Below are 19,023 nucleotides of genomic sequence, written 5' to 3' on the forward strand. Positions count from 1 at the left end.
TGGACCGCATGACGGCAGCCATGACAGGTGTGGGGGAGGGAATGGCCCGCATGACTGCAGCCATGGAGGCCAACACTGCAGCAATTACATCTCAGCGCAACGCAGCACGCCGGCGCCACCGTCAGCTATTGACCCGGCTGACGGCCTACACCAGGTCCAATTATGTTATAGGCAATGCCACATCACAGTTATCACGGCGGTCCCTTGCGCAGCAGCAGCAGTTCATCCAGTGCTGCGAGGATGTGGCCAGGGTCCTTGAGCACCTGACCACTGCCGTGACAGCACTACACCCTCCTGCTCTACCTGCCACTGTTGAGGGTGATGATGCCAGTGAGGGGACATCGAGTGTGAGCATCCACTCTGCCTCACACGTAGGGGCACTCAGGCGCAGCACCAGGCCCACTGCTGGCACACGTGCCTTGGATGAGGATGAGCCGCAGAGGCGCTTGGGTGGTACGCGCAGGAGGCGCACATGACTTCATACGACTATTACAGGCACAGGCTGAGTATAAGCCTGCCCTGTCCTTTCACACAGCAGTATGCTGAAATACTGTTAGCAATGTGAACATTTAAACTGGTACCATTATTGTGAATGAAACAATAATATTTAATTTTGCAGCACACATTATGTTGTGTCATTATTACATTTTGCATGCATTTGTGATTTGTGGGGTGAGGGTAGAGGGTGCACTAGAAACTGTTCATTGTGATGTGGTTGCGGCGTCTGTGGCCTTGAGCTGGGTTCTCCCCGCGTGCATGGACCGCATGTGCAGGTGGCCGGTCGTCCCCTTCAGATTCACTGCCAGAGATGTCGACAGGTATCCGGCGCTTGGTAGCAATGTTGTGTAGGATAGCACACACAGCCACAATGCGGCAGCACACTTCAGGACTGTAGTACATGGCCCCACCTGTCTTGTGAAGTATGCGGAATCTGCTCTTCAGTAGGCCAAATGTTCTCTCTATGCAATTCCTTGTGCGTATGTGTGATACGTTGTAACGCCGTTGCTGTGGTGTAGCAGGGTTGAGGTATGAGGTGAGGAGGTATTCACGCAGGGCGTACCCACTGTCACCTGAATGCGAGGAGCAGAGGGTGCGTGCCTGTGCAGCGCAGCTAGTCATTCGCAATGTGTCATTGAGGGCAAAGTGTACTTACCAAGTAGGTGTCCTTCCCTGAAGTCTCCCCTGACCAGTCATGTGTGGAGGCTGCTGTGCCGGAATATGAATGAGTCATGTGTACTCCCCGGGTACTGTGCCACTATGTCCGTGACGTATGTCTTTGCATTGCAGACCATCTGGATGTTGAGGGAGTGGTAGGACTTGCGATTGCGGTACATGTACTCCGTTGCAGCAGGTGGGCAAATGTGGACGTGGGTACAGTCAATGCATCCTATCACGTGTGGGAAATGGGCAACATTGTAGAATTGTAGCTTGGTCTCATCCAATTCCTGTTGGCTGGTGGGAAATTTGATGTGGTGGTGTAGCTGGGTCAGCATTGCGTCAAGGAAACTACATAGGCAGCGGGACATGGTGGGCTGGGATATCCCCCCAGCTACCGCAACTATCCCCTGGAAGCTCCCAGAGGCCAGGAGGTGCAGGCTACACAATACCTGGACATGTGTTGGGACGGCATTGGTCCGCCTTGTTGGGTGCTGCATCAGGGGGTCAAGGTCCTGTATTAGCTTGATGATCATAGCCCCATTGAGCCGGTACTTTGCGTATATTTGCTCTCTGGTCTGGCCCAGCAGGGTGACCCGCTGGCGGAATATCCACTCCTGGATTCTGCGTCTCCTCCTTGCTGCTCGCTGTAGCCTTCGCTGCCTGACCACCATGTACATTCCTGGCATGGTGAAACTCCTTCTGCTGCTGCTGCTTCCCCTTAAGTGTGTTTGGTCAGGCCTGCGCCAGGTACTGATTGGCCAACGGTTTTTCAAAAAAAAATTCCTATGGGTTTGATGGTTACCACCTGCTTTGTGTTGTCTTAAATTGCGCCTCGCAAAATGCGATTTTTGGCTTTTTCGCTATTAGTGATTTTTCATGAATACCGAGTAATGTGCGATTTCGCAATTATTTTTGCAGAATCCGTGCTTTCTCGCTATTTCCGAATCGCAATTGGTATCCTGCCGGCATTCTGCAAATATTTTTGCCATTTCGCAAATCTGTGCTTGCGATTTCGCATATTTAATGGTGAATAGCGATTATGGGAATTGCGCCCGCGATAGCATTTTCGCAGCTATTGCGGGCGCAATTTTGCTTCATGAATCAGGCTGATAGGCACAGGGAATAGAAAAACAAAGTTCACCCCCAAAGATTTTAGATATTTACAAACTGAAAGTAGAATTGGAAGAGATGATAGCTGGACATGTGGGAATAGAAGGATAAAAAACTTACAATGAAGAAGAGTTGTTGTTCATTTGTAGGAGTATAACCAGGAATGTGAGATTATTTCATGAGAAATTGGCAGAACTTGCCTCTGAGATGGGCATTGAGATAGAGAGATCAAAAGTGCTGAAGAAACCATATCAAGTGGACAAAGATTTAAAAACTATGAATGTGTCTGGAAAAAAGTTACAGGTAATGGAGTTGTTGAATATTTTGCAAAAGTGGGGAAACATTGACAGGTGGAGAACGAGGTGGATCAGAATAAAGAAGGAAGTGCACACAAAAGAACCGTCAACTGCATAACTGTTAAAAGAGGCAGGAAAGGTAGAAAGATTGTGTCCTATGAGAGAGGTACCTGATGGTGGAAATGTTCATGTTCCATGGAGTCGACAAGATATTTTGTGATTTACAAACGATTTCCCTAAATTGAGAGAAACCCCCATTGAATGGCACAAACAGATAGAGAGTTTTGTGAAGTTTTCCAAGGTTTTGCTGAAAGACTTGGATGGTCAGTTCGATATAGTGGTACCTGCTGATTTAAGGACAGAATGTACAATCACAGTTGATTGGCCAAGTGACATGTATCCAAGAGACTCGAAAACAGGAGCACCATCAGATGATGTGATGAAGAAATATCACCAAGTAATCAGTTTCCTTAAAGGGAAAATTCCTCCTAAAGAAACAGATTGGGTAAAGATAGACAGAATGACCCACAGTACCTTTTACCGAATAACCAGGAAAGTGAAGACAAGCAATGACGGTGCCTGAGGGGGGAGGAAGAGGAGTGCGTACTTGCGGCATCCTTGCCGTAGATCAGTCAGGTCCATTTATTGATAGGAAAGTGGAAGGCAATGATATCAATTTTCTGTTGGATACTGGTGCTACCAGTTCTACTGAGAGAACAGAAAACATCCCAAACCTACCCCTCTCGGGAGAAGCAATCCAAGTAGTCGGAGTTTCGACTCAACAGATTAGGACTCCAATTACAGAACCTAAGGAGGTGCACATTGGAAATTTTAAAGACATGCATAGATTTTTGGTCTGCGATTCTAGTCCTGTGAATTTATTGGGAAGAGATTTATTGTGCAAAATGAATTGCACAATTTATTGTACATTGGATGGTGTTACTCTTCAACCCCTGATGAAGATATGGTATACTGTGAATCCAGAAGTATGGGATTTCATTGGTAAATAAATAGGGTTAATGGCAAACGTAGACCCAGTGAAAGTGACAGTGAAAGAAGGTGCAGTATACCCCAACACCAAACAATGCAAAATGAGTCCAGAAGTGAAAGCAGGAGTGGCTTCAGCAAATCACTGTATTATTAAACAGGGCATTTTAAAAGAAATAATGAGTAGTCCTTGCAATTTGCCTATAATAGAATTCAAAAAGCCTTGTGGAAAGTACAGGATAGTCCAGGATTTAAGAAAAGGTAATACACTTGTAGTGCCTTGTTGTCCTGCGGTACCAAATCCAGCCGTGATTCTATATCAGATACCCTGGAATGCAGGCTGGTTTACCATAATTTATGCCAAGCCTTTTTCTCCATTCCTTTACATCCATGACACAGGCATCCTTGCACTATAGTGCGAGTATGCCTGCGCCTGCTCATGGCATCTGTTTTCGAACAGGTGCAGGGGGAAACACAGGCATGCAACTCATCATTGTAAATATGTTGCATTCCTGTGCTTTGAAGTTCCACAGCATGGCTCTGCCTAAGGGCTTTCATTGCTTCACTGCAGCACTTCCTTGTGAATCTTCCCCATAATGTTTTGGTTGGTTGCACACTTTAAACCATTGTGCATTGCACATCTGGGCACATTTCAATATGTAGGTACAGCTGAAGTTTATTCTGTCTAAAGAGAGTCAGTCCCCTGGCATAGTGGTCCAACACATTTTGTTGATACAATGTTTTCATGTCTTTCGCCCTGCATTGTCACTAATTAGGCTTGACATGCCCCTGACCAGGTACGTTTGTCACATGGTGCACTGATACATGCTCCCTGTGTGTAATTGATATGTACACTTTTATACACATAAATGCCTATGCACATTAGATTAGGATTATTTTGCTATTTCCATGCATTTCTTACAATACATTGCACCGTTCAATAGTTAATTTGTGTTAGATGCCATGTGTGCATATGTCAACAGTGTGAGTTATTGATCTACAAAAGTTTATGTTGGATATTTGCATGCCATCCTATCTGGTGTCCCTTGGAACTAGAGGTAATGCTACGATGTGTATATGCAGCTTTGAACTTTATGTTATGTGGTAATAGTATATATGTGGTTCTGCATTTTCACATTGACTTCTTGCATCATTCAGACTTAAGGGCACGTAATGTGGCAGAGTGCCAGCTATTGTTGCGGAGTATATTTGTTTGTTCTTTAATTTTTGCTTACCTACAAGGAGCCCATTGCCATATTGTCCATTTTGGAAACGGTCATTGATGATGCTGTTTCTGAATATATATGAATCATGCACACGCCCAGGGTATTTGGCTCCTACATTGATGTATAGTCCTCGATGGTCCACAATGGCCTTGACATCGCTGGAGTGTGTGTGCTTTTGGTTGCCTGATAGGTGTGAAGTTGCTGCAGGTGGTACAAGTTGAACATGCGTGCAGTCCATTGCTCCAAGCACATGTGGGAAGCCAGCAATGGCATAGAAGCCTTGTTTAATGTCCATCTGCTGCTGGTGTGTGCTTGGACAATAGATGTGCTATGGTCTGAGCGGAATGATGGCATCCAAGACTTCAGGGAGGAAGGCGGAGTTGTATGCCTCTGAGACCCCTGCCACTTGTGCTGCTGTTGTTTGAAATGATCAAGAGGCCAACATGTGTAAAGCTTTGTCAGTGGTGGAATGTTGGTGCCCCTTTCATTTGGAGTATGTATCTGTTGTGTGATCTGCCGCAGCAGGGTCACAATAGACGCTTTCCTAAGGTGATAAATTTTGAGGACATGTTCGTCCCGAAGTCCAATGAGGGTGGTTCTTGGATGGTAGATGCGCTCCTTTCTCCTGTGCTGCCTTTGGAGGAAGGGTGGAGGGTGAGGTTGTGGGATTTGTTGTGGGGGTGGTTGTCGTTGTCTTGGTGCAACTCCCAGCTGCAGGATTAGGAGGTCCATGTTGCTTGCTCTGCTTTAAAGCTGTTCTGCTGCACTTTTTTGTGGTAGTTGCGTCATTTCCTGTGTGTAGGTTTATGAGGCGTAGGCTTGCAAGCACATTTTTCCCTCTTGCGTGACACATTTTATAGATGTGTCGCCGCGGGGGATTATGCAAATATGCCTGCGTCGGAAATGCGTTGGTTCTTCAGTTGGAACGCCTACCTTGCATATCTTAATACATATGCGACGCAAATCAATCTCGCGCAGCTCCATTCCTTCGCATCTCTGTTTACGTGATGCATCTCCTTAGATGTGTCACCGTGTAAATTTTGCGTAAAAAAACCCACTGATGCGTCATGAAAAGTGAGGCATTGGTGAGGCAAAGGGGCTTGTAAATCTGCCCTGTATTGTTTGGAGCATCCATTCTTCTATTATTTTACAGATTGAGGTTCCTTATGAATTGTGAATGCAGTGAAGAAGGTGCCACCCGTCTTGTCTAAAGATAAATCTGCAAAGTCTACCCCTATCCCTTTTATTCTAAATAATTCCCTCCTCTTCCTGAAATAAAGTTTCGCACATGTTAAAGCAAAGTGTTGTTAATAACAATTTTAAGTGTCTGCCATGAGGACCATAGACCCAATAATGAAAACCTAACATCACCTTCATACATCCATCAGCAGCAAGAATGTATTTACAGATTTCTCAATTTTCCTGATTTTTGCCCTTGGATGAAACCTGTAATTAATGATTCACTAACTTTGGTTTCAAAATACAATTACACAGCAGTATGAAAAAAAAGAAAAAGGGGAAACTTGCCTTTGACCATTGATTGCTGGGTTTCTGGAATATTGTGGTCATTGCGCATTTTACGCATTTCCAAGGCCTCTGGTTTATCTTCTTCTCCCTCTTTTGGAAGAGATTTTGGCAGGAAGCAGAATGGAATGGCAGCCAGAAGAGTCACTGCTGCATTTATCAAGTAACCAAGCCACCAAGCACCAATCCATCGAGCATCATTCAGCTTCAATGTCAGTTCAGCTAAATCAGAAGAAAATATATGTATTATTCTTCACATTGAATTTAACATCCATATTCCCTTCTGGTTCAGAAGTCATGCAATTAGATTGCAGACTTCTTTGCGGAAAAGGTATCCAAACTCTATGACACATTCGGTGAGAAGGCTCAAAACGGTCACATCCAAGACAATGAACAACTACAGGTATGGGGTGAAAACAATATTAAAAAATTCTGCTCTCCCACTACAGAAGATCTGCAGAAGATAGTAAAAAGTATACGATCAGGATCCCCGAATGATCCAGCCAGGCCTAAAGTGATCAGGGCAGGGCTAGACGTAATACTCCCCTATTTTCAAGAACTGCTGGACATCTCTTTCTAGGAGGGTCAGCTACCTGACACATGGAAACAGGCAATGGTTCACCCACTGAGAAAAGACCCCTCAGTGGATGGGAACACTTTAACAAACTTGCGGGCGGTGTCACTGCTACCATACGCCTCCAAAATTGAGTAAAAAGTGGTCAATACACAATTAGAGGGCCTTATAAAGGAAAATAAACTTCTATATCCTACCCAATCAGAATTCAGGTCAACTTATTCAACAGAGACAGCCCAGCTCTGTGCTACGGAGATGATACGGAAGAGAGTAGATGAGGGACAAATGACTGCGCTGGTCCTATTAGACCTTAGCGAAGCATTTGATAAGGCGTCACATAAGATGGTTATACACCGACTTGGGAGAACTGCATTGGACTGGATGATATCTTACCTTCAGGGATGTAGCTTCCAAGTAGTACAATATGCATACACCTCAAAAAACATTACACCAGCACAGGGGGTGTCGCAGGGTTCAATTTTGAGCCCAACTCTTTTTAATCTGTACGTAGCCCCCTTAGCTGATATTGTACAAAAACATGGAGTATCAATTGTGTTGTATGCTGACAATACCCAGCTGGTGGTCACGTTGACAGACAACTCACCGCAAGCAGCCAATAACTTTACAGCCTGCCTGAAAGATCTGACTGGGTGGATATCAGATAATTGTTTAAGTCTAAATGGCAATAAGACAGAGGTGATGATAGTAGGAAATGCTCTATCAATATGGTCGCCAGCATGGTGACCAACTATGCTGGGCCCAGTCCCAACCCCAAAGTCGAAGGTAAAAAACCTGGGAATATGGATGAATTCAAAACTAACCTTTGAGGCTCAGATCAATAGAACAAGAGGGAAATGCTTCAGAATCTTGAAAATCCTGAGGAAAATCCTAAACATTCTTCCTATATCATCAAGAAAAATCCTGATCCGTTCTCTGGTTACAGCAAGACTGGATTATGGGAATGTGCTGTTGCTGGGAGCAACAAAAAGAGGATTGCAGAAACTGCAGTCCATCCAGAGTGCAGCCGCACGTTTGACCCTGATTCTATCCAGAAGGGCACCCTTGGAAAACGCTCTAAAGACACTACACTGGCTACCGGTTCAAAAACCTATTACTTTTAAGGCACTATGGGCTATATTATCAAAGAAGGTGATACTTTATCGCCGCTTTTATCGGCAGGAAACTGCCGCTAAAGCGGCGATAATGGGCTTTATAATATGCCCTTGTGAATTCCCATAGAAGCCCAGGTTCTGGTGTTAACCTGGGCTTCTATGGGAATTCACAAGGGCTTATTATCAAGCCCATTATCGCCGCTTTAGCGGCAGTTTCCTGTTGATAAAAGCGGCGATAATGTATCACCCTTTCTTGATAATATGGCCCTATGTTTTAGCCATCGTATCTTGCAGGGTAAAGACCCTACCTATTTGCATAACCAACTCTCTATATGCGAACCAGAACATCAGCTAAGATCTACCGGAACACATTTGGTTAAAGTCCCTAGGATAAAAAGGGCTTGTATGGGCGCAAGATCGTTTAGCTATATGGCAGCTAAGAGCTGGAATGCGCTAACCCATGTCCCTACGGAAAGAAGCCTTAGAGAAGATCTTCCATAAGAAGCCGAAAACATGGCTTTTTTCGCAATAGATACACAACAACCTATGAACTGCAGATCAACAATTTTTCTGAGAATTATCAGTGGTTAATCATATAGCAAGGGGACACACCAGTTGGTGTAACCAGGCGCTCTACAAATCTAATCTAAACTAAACTAACCTAAACTAAACATTTATTTAGTTCATAACATGTATTTGACTTCAGCACTCCACCAACCTCTCAAGATTAGAAGGTTTAGTGTAGTTTAATGTGATTAAACTAATGAACTTCAGGTTACTTGATTTTTTACTTGCTGAATACAAATAATTCGCTTATGAACTACAGGTTTATTTGTACTCTTGCGTGGGTGGTCGTCTGCATAAAAATTATACACAAGTTACACCCTTTCAAAAGGAAGGCACATGAGGTGCCATCCCCAGTGTATTGTCCAAGCACATTTAGGGCCCGATGTAGGTAAACGCGATTTTCCGATTTCAAAATACCGAGGCGGGCCGAATCGGTATTCTGAAATCGGAAAACGATATGTAGGAAAAAAATACCGAATGAAAACCGATTCGGTCGGCATCGGTAATGAGATTCGGTACGTTCCGATTCAGCTCGGTCCGAATCGGAAATTACCGAATCGGCCAACAACGAATCGGAAAACACCGATTCGGCTACCACTGAATCGGATATTTCCGATTCGGCGAATACCGAATCGGTAAAAGCCGATTCGGTAAAAACCGAATCGGCAATCATAGACCCATGGCGAAAAAGCCCATAGGAATGCATTGCATGAACCGATTCGGCTTTTACCGATTCGGATAATACCGATTCGGATTCTACCGAATCGGATTTTACCGAATCGGTAAAAGCCGACTCGGCAATAGGCGATTCAGCCAATGAGGTGGCTCCCCCTCCCCCACCCAAACAGGGAGTGGCAACCCTGGCAGGTGCAGACAATTAAGAAGTTTCTAGAAGTTACTGGAAAGCCTGCCTGAGCCCAACACACAGTTAGCAGCAGTGGGAGAAGGAGGTTGCAGACTGAACAGCAGCAAAATGGCAGATCAGGCAGGAAGCCAGAAGTCCTCCCAAAAGAGGAAGCCCAAATTCACCACCACAGAACTGCAGGTGCTGGTTGAGGAGGTGGTGAGGGTGCACCGCCAGCTCTTTGGCAAGCTGTCCCTCAACGTGCCAGACAGCACCAAGAGGAGATTGTGGGCCGACATCGCCCAGAAGGTCAATGCTGCTGGAGTCACCCCCAGGTCCATTGAGGAACTTAAGAAAAGGTTTTACGACCTCCGCAGCCTCACGAAGAGGAAGCTGGCCGAAATCCAAAGGCAGGCTGGACACACCGGAGGAGGCCAGAACCCGGCGCCACCCCTCACCGAGCTGGAGGAAATTGTCTCCAGCACCATCGAGAGGGCGAGCATCGTAGGGATCGGGACCCTGGACAGCACTGCGATGGCCACAGCTACAGGTAAGAAGCATGCGCATCATGACACACCCTACCAGACACCTCCCCATTAGACACAATGCATAGGCAAACACCAGCACAGTACTGTCACCAACATACAAGAGACAAGCATCATGGTACATGTAGTCAGCAGAAGTCAGCCAAATATGTCAGTGCAGAATCACAAGACAGGAAACAGTGTGACACGGTGTAAGGAGATGCAAGGACATGTGAAATGCCATAATTGTACTGCCTGTAATACATCGGCACTCAGTTTACAAATGCTTCTTTGTACCTAGGGGCACCATCAGGCAGCACCACTGTGGCAGCAGAGGGAGCTTCGACATCAAATACTGCAGTGGCAGGGCCGAGCACCAGCCAGCCTGGCCAGGAGGAGCAGGATGAGGATGAGGAAGGAGACACCCCAGGGCTTGGAATGGAGGGAGTCCTGGTGATTGATTTCCAGGCAGTGCACTCCCCAGTACTGCCCAGCTCACCCCCCTTGCAATTTTCACCTGATAACTCCCCTACAAGGCAGACCATTCCGCAGACAACAGCTCCTGCCACAACCGTGGCCTTGCCACCCGTCCAACCTGTCGTGGGAGCAGGGGCTCCGGGACCGGCCAGCACCACACCACCACCAGTGGCACCCCAGCCCTCTCAGCAGGCCGGAGGCAGCAGTGCCAGACGCCGTGCCACCACCACCACCACTGCTGCACCAGCACGGGAGGGCAGTGTGTTCCTGGGCCTGGAGGGCCAGATGGTAAAAATCCAGCGCCAACAGGCCAAATCCACCATGGCCTGCCAATGCCAGCTCCTGCAGCACAACCTGCAGATGGGGGAGTTGGTGAAGGGTTTCCAGGCTGTTGTGGACAGCAACAAGGAGGTGGCAGCAGGGTTGGGCAGGCTGACCACTGCCATCACCCACTCCTCTGCCAGGCAGGAGGAGCATGAGGTTGCGCGCAGGAGGGATGCCCGGGTGCTCAACCGGGCCATGGCCCGCCTTGCAGCGGCGACCGCACAGCTGTGCCATCGCAGCTCAAATCAGGAATCGGCGCTCAGTCAGCATACAGCTGAGCTGACTAGGGGGATGGCCAGGATCACCACGGCCATGGAGGCCATGTTAATATCAAACGCCGCCTCCAATCCTGCCCTGGACCTGGGTGATGCTGGTGACAGCAGCAGCCGCAGCAGCCCGGCCAGCGCTGCATCAGAGCCAAGGAGGAGCACCAGGCGATCCGCTGATGCTGCTGGCCATTCGGAGGGGGCCGAGGGACACCCCAGTGGGTCTGGAAAGCGGGCCAAAAAATAGGCTGGCAAGGGGGGATGAGCAAACCAGTACCCTGGACTTTATTTGAGTTAACAATCTCCATTATTTGATGCACATCAGTGCTGTAACTGTGGTGCATCTTTATTAAATATTTTTTTTTCCAAGCAACATTTAGCTGTCTTTGCATCTGTACTCAGTCAGAAATAGTTCTCAGTGATCTCCTCACGTCTGTATCTGCCATCACATGGCGTACACACCCCAGCTGGCTGTGTCAGTGGCACAGCTTCGTTGTCGTCATAGTCCTCGTAGTCAGACAACTCCACCTCAGTGCCCTTCTTGACCGCAAGGTTGTGTAACATTGCACATACAGCTATGATCTTGCAGCAGGTGATGGGGGTATACTGCCTTGCACCTCCACTCTTGTGCAGGCATCTGAATCTACTTTTCCAGATGCCAAAGGTCCGTTCAACAACATTCCTGGTGCGTATGTGGGCCCGGTTATACCTCCTTTGGCTGGGTGTGGAGGGGTTGAGGTAGGGGGTGAGTATGAATGAGCGGAGGGCATATGCACTGTCGCCTGGAAGAGAAAGGGGTCACATTAGACACATGCATCCATGTATTACACCTACCTACTATGTGTTATGGGGGTCTGATGATGTGGCTCACCTAGGAGGTATCCTTCTCCAAAATCGCCAGCCATCAGCCGTGCATATATGCCGCTCTGTTGGAATATATATGAGTCATGGGTACTTCCTGGAAATTTTGCTACCAGGTCTGTGATGGTGCACTTGGCATTGCAGATCACCTGCACGTTGATGGTGTGTGTAGATTTCCGATTGCGGTATATGTATTCGGTGTCCGCTGGTGGGCAAATCGGAATATGCGTGCCATCTATGCAACCGATGACTTGGGGAAAGTGTGCCATCTGGTAGAAGTCCGCTTTGGTTTGTAGCAGTTCTGCGTGGGTTGCAGGGAATGAGATGTATTGGTCCATCCTGTCAATCATGGCGTCAAGGAATATGTGGAAGAACCTTGACAGGCTGCTCTGGCTCACCCCTCCTGCTGCTGCTACTCCACTTTGATAGCTGCCAGACGCTACCAGGTGTAGGCTGCATAGCACCTGGACGTGCGCAGGGATGGCGTGTGCCCTTGGGGTGTGGTGGTCCAAGTATGGCTTAAGGTCCCTGATGAGCTCAAGTATGGTGTCAGAGTCCAGCCTGTATCTCTGTAGGATCTCAGCCTCAGTGAGCATGAACAGGGTTATCCTCTGTCTGTAGACCTGTTCATTTCTTAGCCATTCCCTCTGTCCTTCCTGCTGTAGCCGTAGCCGCCTCGCAATGACATAGAAAGCTGCCATCCTGCAAGTTGCAATGCATTTTGGGACTGTTTATATGGGTTGGAGTTGGTTACCACCTGATTGCAATCCATGGTAAATACCGAGTGAATTCTACCGATTTTGAGCCGTTTTCGGTGTTTCTGTGCCTCCCTACATCTCCCCAACTGTCGGAATCGGGGAATTTCCCGATCGGAGATTCATACGAATCGGCATGTTTTCCGATTCGGTTCATGTCCGAATCGGTATTTTTTTCCGATTCGGTACATGGACCGAATCGGTGATTTTCCGAATCGGTGTCACTAACGAATCGGTAGTAGGACCGAATCGGAGATTTTCCGATTCGGTGTCACTAACGAATCGGTAGTAGGACCGAATCGGTGATTTTCCGATTCGGTGTCACTAACGAATCGGTAGTAGGACCGAATCGGTGATTTTCCGATTCGGTGTCACTAACGATTCGGTACATGGACCGATTCGGTCTTTGTGACCGAATCGGTGTTTTTCCGATTCGTTACATATCCGATTTTCGGTATGTACGTATCGGAATCTTTCCCATTCGGTACACATTCCGAATCGGTTTTCTATCCGATTCGTTCTGTTTTTGGTTCCCTACATCTCGATGGCTGTTTACCGATCGGTAAGGGCCAAAAATCGGTATTTTCGGCCGATACCGATCGGTAAAGCCCTACCTACATCGGGCCTTTAGTGTGCCCCCTGAACTCTCTGCAGCAGGAACAATTACTCACTGTGCATTACATAGAATTGATCAAGAACTGATTTTGGTTGGACACATGACCTGTGACACAAGATGTTTGCACCAATCACTGTCTTACGTGCTTCCATGGATATGTTATAGTGCTAGTCAAAATGTTTATGATCTAGAGACATAATTTGTTGAGGAACCTATTTTGTGAAGTTTCAAGAAATAGGGCCAATTTTAAGTGGTTCTAATTTGCAAGAGAGTTTCCTCTCTGCCTTTTTCAGGTCGAGCCAGGCATTGCAGCGCATGCACTGCTCGCTTTGCGAGTCATGCATTATTCAGTATAGCGTGGAAGCTTCGTAGAAGCTCCACCCACTCTCCGTCCATCTTTCACATTGGCTTAGGTCCTAAAGGCTACCTTCTGATTGGTTTTAGGCTTGTTAGTCCCTCCTCATGACAAGCATGTCGTCATTTCTATCCTTCCATGGATACTGGCCCCTTTACCTCAAGTGTTGCACAGTATGTTTTTTTTATATTGTGAGCACTATTTTGTTCCTGTACCTCCCCCTCCTGCAGTCCGTGCCTTCTCGGACCTCCCTCCCATTGTTCATGCCTTCTCACATGCCCATTTGCAATATAATAGGTCTTGCGTAAATGCGAGTCCTATTGCATTGCAATTGCTTGTTGGAGGTGGTTGCTACTCGGTGAGGGCAGGTGGGGCCACGGGTAGGGAGTGGTGGGGCTGTGGGCCATGTGGTGAGGCCAGCTTCGACGTGCAGGGACTCATTAACGGGTCATACGACTCTGGGGGGAGATTGGCTTGGCCCCAGCACTCCTTCCACTGACAAGATCACCTGCTGCAGAGACACTCCGAGATATGGGGGTGGGCTGGTCGCATTAGGGCGAGAGGTTCTGCTCAGCCTTGTGTACAGCATCCCAGTGAATGCCCTCTTTCACAGACTGGCATCGGCCAAACTGCCTTACCCTGCAGCGCAGGGTGAATGTATGACTTTACAACATATACATTTTCAATACATGCCGTTACAACTCCGTTTTTACATCGCAACATCCTTTACAATGCATACTTTTATATTGCATACCACTACAACAATTTTTATTAAACTACACTTACAACGCATTCCATTACATCGTATTATACCTTTACAATGCACACCATTACAACCCATATCATTACATTGCATTTAAGGTAAGTGTTGAATAGTTTAGGGGTAAAGCTTACTATTCTAACTCCAGGGGGTGCAACAGTAGGGTAAGTGTTGGATAGTGTAGGAGTAAAAATGACTGTTCTAACTCCAGGGGGTGCAACAGTAGGGTAAGTATTAGATAGTGTAGGGGTACCATGTGTTGTAATGGCATGCGCTGTAATGACATGCGATGTAATGTCTGCGTTGTAGTGACATGCTATGTAGTGTCATGCATTGAAGTGACAGGCAATGTAATGGATGCGTTGTAGTGACATGTGTTGTAACGGATGTTGCGATGTAATGCCTGCGTTGTAAATGTAGTGCGATGTAATGGTTGTGTTGTAAAGGTTGTTTTCGGTACAGGGTGGCATCTGTTAAGGTCCCGCTTCGAACATAGAGCACCAATCCTTAACTGTATCACTAATCAACATTTTCCAATGTCCTTTTGACCTCTTATGATGGACTGGCATCAGCCATTTCCATCATCGGTACCACCCATCATGCCGTAGAAAAGGGTTGTGCTATTAACATGCCTGGCGATGACCTGTTTCCTTGCCCTGGAATCGGCTTCAGTGGGACTTTTGTGTCTGTTCCGCCTCCTGTGGGCATATCCAGCAGCCTCTGAGAGCAACAAAGAGCGCCTTAAAGCTCTGGTCTTCCACACAGAGCGTATTCCACTGTCCACGCCCACTTGTAGATTGAGAGCCATATTCTTGTACAACCAAACTTTTTCCTTGGGGGGGCACTGAAAGACTCGCCCTCAGTATAACGTAATCTGTTGTCTGCAGATTCCACCCCGCCACCTCCATCAGTGGAAACGGGGGGTGGGGGGGAGGAACCTTTTCAAATGCCTTTCACTAATTGGTGATTCAGGGCCTTACGCTTTTTTTAACACACATGTGGGTACCTAGGTTCCATGGATGATTGAACCCTGTACAGGAAACTTAGAACCATGGAGTTCACCAACAAAAGCAGATTGTAGAAAGGAGGGAGTATGGAGCATAACATTCGAAAAGTAAAGTTGACAAGTGTTTTTTATATTTACTACTTTAAACAAAGGGAGATAAGCGAAAGTGCACAGAATCACATGGCTTTCAGTCAAGAGATGGAGCCGGGACTAAAACCCAGGATTTTAAGCTTCAAGCTCAGAAGCGTTGCATCAGGGCCTAGTTCACAACTTCTCCTCTTTACCACCTCTCCCTCTTCTTTCCCTCCCACCGCTCTAGTTTTCCCAACACTCCTTCCCTCCCCTCCTTCGTTCCCATCCTCACTTCCTCCCCAGCTGTCATAGTGCAGGGCAGGCAGCAGCATTCCTTAGATTTCGGGGGAGCGCGGCAGATTCCAAGCTGTAATTTCTCTTCATTAGGAGGAGAAAGTACGGGCCGGGGTGTGGGAGTCACCCGAGCACACAGGTGCAGCATCTTGCACGGTGGGAGGGGGCCGGGGACCACAGGGCCTGAGGGACCTGAGGGGCAGATATTTCCACCCAGGTTCCCAGGACCACACCTCCATATAAACGGAGACGCCCCCGCAAGCGGTTTTGTTTCTGATTTAGGAGCACAGCCGGGTGCTGCAGGCCGGGCCGCATTTAGACTTATTGCCCCCATCCCAGCCGAGTCTGAAGGCCTTCGTGCCTGCAACTGAGTTGTCCAAATAGGGACCCTTCCTTCTAAGTCAGGGAAAGGAAAGACGCCTTCTCAGATAACCCCTGCTCATCCCCTCGGTAGCTTGGCATGAGCAGCCAGGCTTATTTCAAGGCAAATGTGTAAAGTATTTGCAACCACACTCTCAGCAACTCAATGGTGACACCACAAATGGACTCCAATATCACCCGTGGGCATCTCAGCGCTGTTGCGGATCCTGACCCAAAGTGCAAACTGGGTAAAATTAATATAATTTTTAGTAGTGTCCAGAATTTACTGTATAAGGGTGTCTCTCCGAGGGTTATGGGTAGGTTGCTTCCATTACCCTGGGGCGAGAGAGGAGTCCTTACCCCCGGTGTGCATTTGACGAATTTGGGGCACGCACAAAAGGGCTTGGGAGCTCGATCTAAGACTGCGACCGGGGACATAGGTCGTGCGTTTTTTTTTAAGAGAGCATGGGCCTTTGCCTCTCAAGGCGTTATTCGTAAGGCAACAGATTTTAAAATAGAAACACTTCTTCAGTGGGAGCCAGTGCAGTTCTTTCAGTAAGGGTGCAGAAGGGGTACCTGAAGGCCGGTTCAAAATTAGTCTTGCCGCATTGTTCTGGACTATCTGTAACTTGGTGAGAACGGTTTCACCAACTTCCGCCGGCAGGCCCTTTCCATAGTCCAGTCTACTTATCACCATGGCCAGGACAAGGGTTCGGAAAGTGTTCATGGGGACGAGAGAGTGAAGATTCAGCGCAGAAGGCACATATTGTAATTGTAAGCACTTGTGGTGGCAGTAATATGATCTTTCATTGATAGGGCTTGATCCAGTCTTATCCCTAGGTTTTTGACTGTTTGGGCACGGGAATAGCACTCAATTGGTGGGGCCACCAATAATTCCGATGTGCTCTCTCTCTCTCTCTCTCTCTCTCTCTCTCTCTCTCTCTCTCTCTCTCTCTCTCTCTCTCTTGCAGGTGCCTACTCTCAAACATGCACTACTGCTCCCCAGCAGGTGCACTTGCATTTACACCAGCACCAAGAATGCTTCCATCAACATCACCTCACCTGGGCCCATGGTACCAGCATCACATCCTCTTCCACTGACACCTGCACCACATCTTCTTCCACTGCCACCAGCACCACACCCTCATCCACTGGCACTAGCAGCAGACCCTCGCCTACTGGCACCATCATCGCTCCCTCACTGAGAAGCAAATTAGCATTTCACACTCACCCAGTGGCATCAGCACCACACCATACCCTCACCCACTGGCACCAGCATTGCACCCTCACTCTCAAACACTGGCACCAGCACCACACCCTCACACAGTAGCACAAGCACCGAAACCTCACCAATTGGCACCAGCAGCACACCCTCCCCCAGTGGCATCAGGACCGCACCCTCACCCCCTGGCATCAAGCAGTACAGCAACCTCTGCTGGCAGCATGCCACGTCAGCTTGCACCCTTTTGGAACACCACTAGTGGCCCCATACTCTGCTGCACCCACTGGGAGCAGACCCACGCTGTGCCCGCTGGTACCAGTACTCCTGCACTACAGGCTCTTGTGCCAGCAACACACCTGCACTCACTGGCACATGCATCATACCTGCATCCAAACCTGCTGGTCCCGGGATCACACCTGCATCCACAGAGTGGCACTGAGATGAGCACTGCACCTGCAGTAAGTGACATCACCACCATACCCGCACCTACTGGCATGGGCACTGCTCACTAATTGACTCCTGGGAAAGAGGCCTGTGACAACTCCTGCCTAGTGAACCAGCCCCCTGCTCTACCACTGCTCCTCCATTCCTGCTGCCAGCTCCCGCAGTCTCTTGTGTGGCCAGCTGAACCCGTATCTCACTGGTGTGCAGGGGTAGGACCAGGGCTGGGTTGCCATCTGGACCTCCGTCCCCTAGTAGAAGAGAACTCCCTACACTCCTGTGAGCTCTGCATCACCCTTCCATCAGCCCCAGAGGAGCGGTGGGACAGCCCCTCCTCTCCTGCCCTAGAGCCTTCAGGTGCTGTCCATTCTGTGTGCCCATCAATGCTGGCTTTAGGAGTATTACTTGCATCTCTCTAACCCCAACGGGGGCAAAATAATAGCATTTTCTAGAGTCCCTACCCCCATCCTCCAATCCAGCAGCCTCCACCACAGTGACTATAAACTTATTTAGAAACGTGGTCACTTGAAAATCGTACACATTAAAAAGGCTGTTAGTGCCCTGTATTTGATTTGAAAGCATTTCAGATCCCAGTTAAACCATAAACAACTGGATGTCCTTAATTCCCTTTCGGGTGATGGGCTTGTTGTTGGGGTTCAGGCATGCGCAAACATTTGGATTCTCATAATTGATCCTGGCCGCTTGTTCTTTGGGAGCACAGAAATCATTGTAATAATTCCCCACTGGAAGCACTGGTGCCAAAGTGCCTAATTCAGGTTGTTACTTCCTGATACAAGTGATAACTCCTACTGAAAGGTATGTGATTTTACACACACATCAATCAATCAATCAGGGGTTTGTATAGCGCGCTACTCACTCCTGAGGGTCTTAAGGCGCTAGGGGGGAGGGGCTCCAGATCAGTTGAAGAGCCAGGTCTTGAGGTCCTTTCTGAATGTGTGCTGATTCAGGGAGCGTCTGATGTTCACAGGGAGCTTGTTCCAGGTCTTGGTTGTGATGTAGGAGAAAGCTCTCCCACCAGTTTTATTCCGGCGGATGCGGGGGACCTATGCCAGGGCAAGATCGGTGGAGCGGAGGTTCCTCTTGGGTACATGGAAGGATACTCTCTCGTTGAGGTATTTGGGTCTGATGATGGTTAGGGACTTGTAGGCATGGGTGAGGAGTTTGAAGGTGACCCTCTTCTAGATGAGGAGCTAGTGGAGGCCTCGTAGGTGTTGGGTCATGTGCTCATGACGCGGTGTCCCAAAGACCAATCTGGATGCGGCGTTCTGGAT

The 19,023-nt window shown here is 48.0% G+C and overlaps 1 protein-coding gene across 1 annotated transcript in view; it reads right to left on the reverse strand.

The window, feature by feature from the left end:
* LOC147664935 (solute carrier organic anion transporter family member 1A2-like) overlaps positions 1–19,023 on the reverse strand; it is a 569,665-nt gene that overhangs the window by 434,947 nt on the left and 115,695 nt on the right. Inside the window, exon 3 of the mRNA XM_086949878.1 lies at positions 6,305–6,523. Coding sequence (XP_086806004.1) covers positions 6,305–6,523 — 219 coding nt within the window. The remainder of the gene's footprint in view (positions 1–6,304; positions 6,524–19,023) is intronic.

Source organism: Lissotriton vulgaris, unplaced genomic scaffold (assembly GCF_964263255.1).
Source record: "Lissotriton vulgaris unplaced genomic scaffold, aLisVul1.2 SCAFFOLD_1306, whole genome shotgun sequence".
NCBI lineage: Eukaryota > Metazoa > Chordata > Amphibia > Caudata > Salamandridae > Lissotriton > Lissotriton vulgaris.